This window comes from Empidonax traillii, unplaced genomic scaffold, assembly GCF_003031625.1.
Source record: "Empidonax traillii isolate 1590-97213 ecotype Southwest subspecies unplaced genomic scaffold, ASM303162v1 scaffold370:size553598, whole genome shotgun sequence".
NCBI classification, from domain to species: domain Eukaryota; kingdom Metazoa; phylum Chordata; class Aves; order Passeriformes; family Tyrannidae; genus Empidonax; species Empidonax traillii.
In genome coordinates this window covers 1-10,093 of record NW_020955563.1, presented here as the reverse complement: position 1 = coordinate 10,093, position 10,093 = coordinate 1, and the positions used below count along the sequence as shown (strand labels likewise).

At 38.3% G+C, this 10,093-nt stretch overlaps 1 protein-coding gene across 1 annotated transcript; it reads left to right on the top strand.

Annotated features, from left to right (window-relative positions):
- Positions 1-3,872: 3,872 nt before the first annotated feature.
- LOC114061905 (alpha-1-antitrypsin-like) lies at positions 3,873-10,087 on the top strand (the record flags this gene model as incomplete). The annotated part of the gene is made up of 5 exons (XM_027892821.1): positions 3,873-4,070; positions 5,756-6,425; positions 7,892-8,162; positions 8,825-8,972; positions 9,940-10,087. Coding segments are annotated over exons 2-5 (1,222 nt in total), but the record flags the coding sequence as incomplete, so codon positions are not given.
- Positions 10,088-10,093: the final 6 nt, after the last annotated feature.

Here is a 10,093-nt window from a genome sequence, read left to right as displayed (position 1 = left end):
AAAAAAAAAAAAAAGCAGCTTGGCTCAGAGTTTCAGGTTTGGAAATCCATGTAAGGCATAGTGCATATCAATATGTGAACAAAATAATAATCTTATTTTTAAAGTATAAATGAAGATGCTATAAACATTAATCAATTACTATCTCTATGTAGACCTAATCCTGCCCTAAGCAGCCTATCTATATGCTTTACTTGGAGCTTTTGCACCCTGAAACAAGATTAAGATCTTGTTCATGCAGGTTTTGGTTTGCCGTGTGACCCAAATTTTTGCCATGATTAAACAACAGAAATATGAAATTTGTATAGGCATTGCCAATGTTAAGCTTGAAAGTAGCCTCTACCGAAACTCAAAATGAAGAACATGTTAATCTTATTGACTGAGACCTGTTTTTCTCCTGTGTGGGGGAAGCTGAGTCTGTATGAGAAAACATGAAATTCAACTACACAATATTTGAAAAGCAAAGAAAAACTTCAAGGAGTGATCTTTATTTCATATGCATACATGCATCACTAGCCAGCTGTACAAACAGTGTGCCAGCAGCAGGCTGCCAAATTAAGCTGGGCTAATTAAACCTTATTACTTTGTTAGGCATGGCTCATTAAATAACCACTGTGTAACTGCTTACAGAAATCAGCAATGCTTACAATCCTAACCAAGTGAAAACATGAGACTAGAGTTTTCTTTAATATCAATTACAAAAATCCACATGGTTTTCTCCCTTGGAAGAATAAACACAATACACCAGATCAGAATGACCTTGCACATGAACTGTGTTTATATTAGAACTAAGAGCAAAACTGTGTTCCTTTAGCAAATGTGCTAAAGAGAAAAATGAAACAAGCCAGTGAGAGACATTTAGCGCATCCAGAGCCTGTGTTTGCATGTCTCACATAAGATTTTAGGTTGCCGTTTTTAAAAAGCCTCTTTTAAAGCAATCATTCCTACCTAAAAAAAACCAAAACAAAACCAAAACCAAGATATCAAATAACAACTGCTTAGGATCAGTAACACTTTTTCATGGACAAACTTTCCACTAGCATAACTAGAGTTTTCAAAGTTGGAGTTTTAAAATTACATTCTTTTAATAACATCAGGGCTCCAGTATAAAAACATAACTTGGCCAGCAAATATCACACACCTTAACATATCTTTCAAACGTCTACCAATGTATTCATGAAGTATAGGTGATTACTAAGCCATTTTTGGTTTAGTTCATAAACATGGATTTAGAAAATCTGATTCCAGCCATTCTGGTTTGAGAAATTAACCTTCTATATGATACAGAAAACTGTGTATTTAGTACATAAATCCTGCAGTTTTCTTCAGGATCAATAAATAGAATACATGGAAAGGAAACATCTTTTTTTCCTGAGGCTTTAGAGCTGAGCTATTATTTTCAAGGCTTAGTAATATGGAAATGGTAACACAACCTTTTGAACACTTCTTTATAACCAAGTTGAGTTTCTCATTGAACTTCGCTAGTTAGGAGTGTTTTTACACAAGTAACAATTAAAAGAAAACTAAGGAAAATTTTGAGTACATTGTCAAATTATGAAATACCAAAGTTTTTATCCTGAAGTAATGATTTTAGTGGCAGTCAGAAACTGAACTTCTGCTATATTATGTTTGACTGACATGTGAGCCCCAGTTTTACCTAGATTAAATAAGAATCATAGATCTTTGTTTCTTCTGAATAATTTGACAATACCATTCATCATCTGTAGCATCTATTATCATTGCTTGAAATGGATATGTTTACCCCAAAAATTATGCAAATTATTAAAAACTCACTAGAGTAACAAGCTCCTCATTAATCTCCATCTATAGTATAAAGGAGCAAGTGGGCTCTGTCAAATGGTATAAGAGAGATAAAAAAAGTCTTTTTAGGAAAATAAATGCAGGGGAAATTCTTATGTGAACCACTACCAGACTGACTGTGGCTTACCTTCTATGCATTTCCCCTCCCTTGCTGAATTGAAGGCCAAGGGCAGGCAGACCTTTCAGTCCTGTTGTAAGAATGGAAATTAATGGGAAATCCTGACTGCAATAATGTATGACTTCAAGATATACTTTAGGTAAGTTCTTCAACCTAACTCTGAGTCTACTCCAGAGCTTCCACTGCCCAGCTCCCCCATAATGACTGCATCCTCTCAGCTAGAGTTTGTTGCCAGAGTAAGCAGTGGTGAATTTTGGGAATGCATGTACCATCTTTTTGGATGGAACATGAAGACAGTCTTGGGGCAGCCAATACATCTGTACTAGATATATGTTTGATAATGTGGATGTTACAGATTTGGAGTAGGGTGGCTGTGACTGCTCTGAAAACATTTGGTCCAGGTCCTTCCCCAGCTAAGACTGATATTTTGCTGCTTTGAGACGGTACCACTGCTTTTCTTTCAATGTCTAAAATAACAGGAGTTTTGTAACAGCCCTAGAAAATGTTTCTATAGAATGACGCTTAGGGCACACATTGCCTTCAGGGGACATGGCCAGGGCCGCCTGAGAGGCACGCTGAGCATTTGCTGATGAAAGGAGCAAGGCAGCTTGTAACAGAAGCACTGGAGTCAAATGGCAGAAGTACAGTCACGTTTAGGAAGGAACTAGGGTGTAAAACAAGGTAGCAGCGTAGGCACCTTTTCCAGATTACTCTCTCCAGAAACAAGCCCTGTGGTTGATCAGATGTTGGCTTGTAGAAACTTCTGCTGACCTCCTTGATAGGACAATGAACCTCTTTTTCAAGCCACCACCTCTTGAGAAATGGGATAAATGAAGTAAAGAGAGGCAGATTTTTAAAGAGTTTCAAAATCAATCCATGTTGACTTTCAAAAAGAGACTAATACAGATGAATGAATGAACTGCAAAAACATTTGTGTTTGTGTCTCTAACACAGTTATCTCACTCTATTGAAGCATGGTTTTGTTCATCTCAGAGTCATTCAGGGAATCCAGAATCAACCCCAACCCTTGCATAGAATTCTTTACAGCACTGAGTCTCTCTCCTGTTACTTTCCACTTCAGCTAGCCCTGTAGCTGCACAGCAGACTCCACTGCCCAGGCTTCCTCTTCTGTTGCCACTAAACGAAGGTTCAAAGAAAGCCTCAGAGTGTGGGACTGTTTCTGAACTGCTGCCAAGTTCATTTGGGAAGAAAAACCAAGTTGCACACCAATTACCTTTTCTGTTCTACTTTTCATAAAAGAGGAAGTTAGCTTGGTTTAGTATGTTGTAACAGATACCCAAGCTGCATGATCAAAAAACTAAAGCCCCAGTGCAGGCCATAACACTCCTCAGGAGTCACTAGCTCCTTGTGTCACTCCTTGTGTCAGCAATAAGCTAGAAAGGTGTATGTGGTAGTACGACTGCCCATGGCCATGGACCTCACCTATTCAAAGTGTGTTTGCAGATGGCAATTATGCATCTTGGGGACAGCAAATGTTAAAGCCAGCTGGCCCTGTGAACACTGACTTCTGCCTTCTCTGCATGTCTACATTAGCATTTGTCTGTGTCTTCAGACATTTTTTTTTTAATGCATATAATGTTTAACAGAAGTGTAAATGTTTATGAGGCCAAGATAACTTCTGAATAGTGACCAGTGGGGTCTGTGTAGAAATAAAAGACATGTTGACACATATGTGGAGTCCAGTAGGTTGGGTAGCATGGCTGAGCACAAGTGGTGCTCCTTGCAGCTCCCTCACTCTGGTCTTCAGAGCTTAGTGCTGGACAAAATTGTGTCTCCAGATAAACAGTTATATCCATCTCAGGTAGCATATAGGGCAAAGCTGCTGCTCTTGGCACCAAAATATCATTTCCAATAAATATTTGCTTACCCTTTTTGAATGTAACACTCCAGTCTACTGACCAGCTGGGCCCTGTGGTCTTTGCTCTCTGTTTAGAGTGAGGAAATGTGGACAGATGCATATAACATCCAAGAAAACCAGCTTCATCAGCATTCACCTTTGTGCTTCTTGGTAATATGTATTTGAAGCCATGTAATGTTTAACAGAGGAAAACAGCAGTATGAGTAAAGCAGAAACAGCACAACCATAAGAGAGCAAGAGCCTTCTGAGTGTAATGTAAGTACCCAGTTATCTTTAACTTAATGATTTTTATGCAGCTGTCTGGCATTTAGCTAAGTGAGTAATAAAGCACATCTTCCCTCAAGGATGAAACCTGGCTTCTAAGCTCTCAAATGATAGATGAACCTTATTTCGGGAAATACTGAAGAGTAAATTCCGGGGATATATTACAACAGCTCCGCAAGTACAACTCTGCTCTGAATATTTTTCCCAAATAGCTCGAAAACATCTAGAAGAAATGTGTTTAAATAACAACGGGGAAGTGTTCTGACTTCTTAACTGTCAATCTTACTTACCTTTACGAATTTCTCAAAAGCTTACAGCCAGGTAACCAAAACTGAAGTGAATGAGTAAATGACTTGCATCACAAAGGTCCAGACAGAATTCAAAAATTGATTTTGTTATGCCAGCTTCTCCTGCAAATCCCAATTCACTTAGACCACATAGAGCAAAGCTGCAGAAGGACAAGCTGGCTCCTTTTCACCCAAATTTTAGTGGTCAGAGTACCGACACATGGTGGGGAAAATACCAGTAAATCTCTCATCTGCTCTGCTGAACCCATGGCTTTGAGTGCATTTACCACTGATTGGGGGGTGAGCAGGTAACTCACGATTTTCTGCCCTGAAGTTGTTCCGCTTCAAGTAGGACATTAGGTGAAGGCTATTTGGAGTTACTTTTCTTGTCATTGGTACAATATTTTTAATGGGAATAGCTCCTACCTGTTTTCTGACAGGTTAAGCTTCTTAGACACTACAAATCATCCCAACATGTTCTAGGTCTAACTGGTAAGAGAGAAAGCAGTAAGCAAACAAACAAAAAAAATCAGGCACAGTGACTACAAATGTCCAAGATGCCATGGTCCCATGTCACAGCTGAGTGCTACTCTGGCTATAGGCCCATTTACCTTACAAAAGGAGGTTTTCCTGATGATACCAAGTTCAGAACGACAGGAGAGGCCAAGTCCACACAAGTGACCTCGCCCTCCCATGACCAGATGTGTTCTTTCCTGTGTGTGTCCCCCATCTGGAACATGTGACATGAGTAGTCATTTAAAATAAACAAACATGTTCTAACCTAATCAGGTATTGAAGCAGAAAAGTTTTACCAGCTCTCATAATTAGTCAGTTTGTATGCTAAAATGAGTCACGAAAAAGAGAAAATACCACTTTTGAATGCTGCAATCTCATATTTTCCATTGACATAGCACTGTCATTTAACGTAAGCCTCATTCAACCCCAAATAACATAATAATCCCAAGAGTTCTTAAGAGATGAACATAAAAGAATTAATCACAATGCTTCTGCTGTGCTGCCTTGCCATAAAGTGGATTTACACAGAGACAAAAGAGAAAAAAAAAACTTTTCTTTCATTCTCTCCCTCCAACTCTTATTTTTCTTTAATACTCACTTATTTCTTTCTTTCTCCACATGTTTCTTTCTCCAGTAACAAGGAACTTTTGTAGCTAGAGTAAAGCAGAACTGAAGTAGGCAGCAAGAGAATGGATAGGAATTACAGATAAACTCAGAAGAAGATTATTTAACAAACCACTTCCATAGCAAAGGATCAAGTCAGGAGATAACAGTGATTACCAGCTAAAGGTAGTAGCAAATAGAAACAAAAGATGAGATGTTGATACAGCTGCCCTCCAGCATCCAAGATCATTTTGTTCTTTGTCCATGCAGTAGCTGTGAAGAAAGATGAAGGCCACCCTTCCACTGTGCTTTCTGGTGACCATGCTTCACCTCAGTGTTCACAGCCTGACCCAGACTGACCACCCCAGTGACCAGAACAATGCAACTGACCCCCAGGAGCTACATTCCCACGAGGGAGATCCTCTCGAGTCCTGCCAGCGGATAGTCCCCAGCAACACAGACTTTGCCTTTCGGTTTTACAGGCAAGCAACCACCCAAGAACCTGGCAAGAACATTTTCTTTTCCCCAGTCAGCATCTCGGCTGCCTTTGCCCTTCTGGCCTTGGGCTCCAGAGCCACCAGCCAGGCTCAGGTGCTGGAAGGGCTGGCCTTTAACCTCACCAACATTCAAGAGGAGGAGATACATGATGGCTTTCGTCATCTCCTGCTCTTGCTGAACCGCCCTGGCAGCCAGGTACAGCTGATTATGGGGAACACCCTGTTCATGGACAGTCACCTGAAGCCACTGAAAACATTTCTGAAGGACATCAAAAAGCTGTACAGAGGAAAAGTTGTTTCTAGTAACTTCCAGAATTCCACCGAAGCTAAAAAAGAAATCAATGATCATGTAAAGAATAAAACTCATGGGAATATAAAGCAAATACTTAAAGAACTTGATCCAAACACCCTAATGGTAATCGTTAACTATATTTATTTCAAAGGTAAGTTACACAGATGTTACTTACTGCAGCACTTGCTTCACCTACACTAAAACAAATATGCCAAGTTATTTTTAAATAATTTTTAAAAGAAAGGTAAGTGTTTAGATGAGTCTAACATGATGAAAATATCGAAAGTTCTCACACTTTGAAACATCTTCCATGTCTAAGTTTTTCTAGCATACGTCTAGACTCCTAAGCATAAAAGTCCATTTGTTTACAATCTTCAAGTATAGGGAATTTCCAGAGCACAACAGATTCATGCATTGTTAAATTTTTCATCAGATTTCATCTACTTATTATTTCTTAAATTAAAATGTTTTCACATGCTGTATGAAGTAGAAAACTAAATTATAAAAATGCTGATTAACAAAAATTGCCAAAAATTTTAATTTACTTACAGTCCATGTCTAAAATGGGTAGGTACCTCTGGAGTTGAAGTCTAAATGTCATCACATTATACATATCCCAAGAGGTATTTGTGAGTGCATTGCTGTGGCAATGATTAACTTCTTAGATATTATACCCATTTGTAGCAGCATGCAGGACACACATAGAATTTCCACACAGAAATGAATGTTTAGAAATAGATGAACTTTCAGCAAAACGGATTTTATTTCAAGTACTTAAATTAAATTTGGATTCCCTAGTCACAAGTACGCTACTCTGAGTGCCATAGCAAAGTATATTTCTTTTCTGGAGGGCAAGGAGGAAAGTTTATAAAGCAATCCGAATACTGTGGAGTTAACATTCCATTATTTGTTTTTCAAATATAGTTTATTTCTAGTCAATATTAAAAAAAAACCACCCAAATATACAGAATGGCAAGCTGTAATTCCAGTCTATTTGTTTAGTCAGTGACCTGCTTTAATACAAAATAAAATATCATAGAAGATTCAGTTCAATAAACATAAAGAGAAAACCACTTTGAAGATCAAAGACCTGGAAGCTCTATTCTATTTACCATAATGTAGTTATGTTCAGATCCAAAAGTTCAGGTTGCTCTGGCATTTAAGCTTTTCCTTAGTGCTACAAGATGAAGAATATATGAAAAAACATGTAAGGAGCCTAACATGTTTCCTTTTAAAGGGTAGACATCTGCTGTGAAATCTGTTTTACAAGTAATATTCTGAAAACAGACAGCAATTAACAGGATCCTGGTCAGCTTTCATTTGTTTCAAATAAAACATAAGGAAATATGAGGAAGTTACTTCATATAATTTATCTGCTTTAGAAAGGTGTTGTACAAGTCCTTATAAAATTTAACCTGAGATATTTAGTTGTTGCTGAACACAGTATAACAAAGATGAAGGGAACAAGACCTTTAGTAAACTCGGAATACCTTTTATCTTCAAGTATGAGTGTAAATTTTCAGATATGGGTTTATCTAGTGTACGTTAATCTAGACAATATTAAGATATCCTCCTTGAAGTTGGTATTCAATTGTATTATTTCTCTTTTGTTTTAAGCTTACTGGGAAAATCCTTTCAGTATTAGGGGGACCCACAAGGATTATTTCCATGTGAATGCAAAGACCTCAGTTGAAGTGAAGATGATGACTCGAGATGGATTTTATAAAGTATACTCTGACAGGAAGCTGTCTTGCGAGGTGGTGCAGATTCCTTACAAGGGAGATGTTGCAGCCCTGTTTATCCTGCCCAATGAAGGAAAAATGAAGCAGTTGGAACGCAGCCTGACAAAAGACACTGTGTCTAAATGGGAAAAATCATTTCAAAGATGGTAAATATAGAATTTTAATTTGATGATTCGAGGTAGTCAGAATCCAAAGTCTGAATACTATGATTGGTTTTTACAGTTACAAGCCTGTGCTGTTGACGGGAGGTTTAAGCAATGGAATAAGTGTAAGGGGTCAAACCAAATGTTTTGATGATTTGATACTTTCAGCAGAAATTAGAATCAGCATTGCCCTCTGGCAAGAGAAGAGGTGGAAAATTTAATTTTTTCCCCCCATATACTTTCTAGCTGTTATTAAGTGTCTCTATCTCTCTTTGTCTTAAGCACGTTATGTTAAGAGAGGTAACACTGTGACATAGCAGCTAGATTCCCTCAGAGGGAATGGGGTATAAATTCCAAAAGAAAAACCTTCAAGGTTAGAAAAGGAATGCAAACTTAGTCCCAAAAATGCTGGCAGCACCACTCTTTCCTGTCTTACCAAGTGACAATGTTTCAGAATCATACAAGAAAGCCCAACTGATGTTTTTCTCCTTCCATGCTTCCCTTATCCCCCAGACTACCCTCTTCCATCTTCTTTTTCTTGCTATCTCTTTTGAGATTAAAAGATTAACATTTTAGCACAGAAGAACCACCAAGAAGTTGAGAATTTTCAGTCCAAGGCTTGCTTTGGTTGCAATAACTACCATAATTTTCTTTTGAACTAACAGGAGGATAGAAGTGCATATTCCAAAACTATCGGTTTCGGGCACCTATGACTTAAAGAAGATCTTAATGAATCTGGGTGTAACTGATGTGTTTTCTGACCAAGCTGATCTGTCTGGAATCACAGGAAACCTTGATGTGAAGGTTTCAAAAGTAAGTTTGTTAGCAGAAACAATAGTCTGTGGATTCCTTAACACCCAAGTGCCTTACCCTAGGCTAAGTTGTGAAATTTTACTTATTACTAGGGCTGGCTGATACTCTGAAATAGAATATTTAGCTGATAAAGTCACTGTAAACTCTCTCAGACTTCTCCAAGATCTGGAGACAAGATCTGTCTTTTGTCTGATAGCCAAAGGTGTGGGGTGGGTGGAGAGGTGGGTTTAGCATTTTACTGGAAACAACACAGAGCATTTTCTGCATGTGAAAGAAGTGTCTATGGATAACTCTGTTGAGGATGTCTTGCATCAGCATACTTACCTGAAAAAGCGGCCTTTTTACAAGATTCATCGTATAATTTTAAAGCATTTTAAAACTGCTGTTAATATTGAAGGCTCTGATATGTGCTAATAATGTAAGATGGACCACATCTGAGGAAAACATCCCATTTACCAAAAATTTTGTGAAGATAAAGTCTAGCATTCTTACAGCTGCTCTGAAAGCAGCACTTACAGTGTTCTAACATTTTGGGGCTAGTAAAAGGAAAATATAAAAAATGCCCAAAAATATTTAAAGAAAATATTTGGTATCAAGGTTGTAGCTACTGGCTAAACTGTAATGCATGTGCCATTAGGAATACATGCAGAGCGGCTCTGAAGCCTGACTTCCTTTTCATTTGAAACTGTCATTCTTTGTGAATTTGCTTGAGTATTCAGTTAATTCTACAAGGTGTTCAGTTGCTAAGGTCTGTGTTGGATACACTTGTGGTGAGGAACACTGAATGTGATAATACTTGCTTATTGAGACACCATTTCTAAAAACCCACCCTGAGCTGTAGTGCCCTTCTTCCTGGTTCCTGGCCTACCAGCAGTTTTTGTGAAAGGTTGAATTAACTTAGTGTTACTTTGAATCATTTCACGTTACATCCTCCAGATACATTAATTCTTGCTGTATTTTATTGTAGGCTGCTCACAAGGCCCTGCTGAAGATTCATGAGAATGGCACAGAGGCTGCAGCAGTCACTGGCATAGATTTTCTTCCTCATTCCATTCCTCCTGTTGTTAAGTTCAACCGTCCATTTTTGCTGTTGATTGTTGATCAATATACTCAGAGCATCC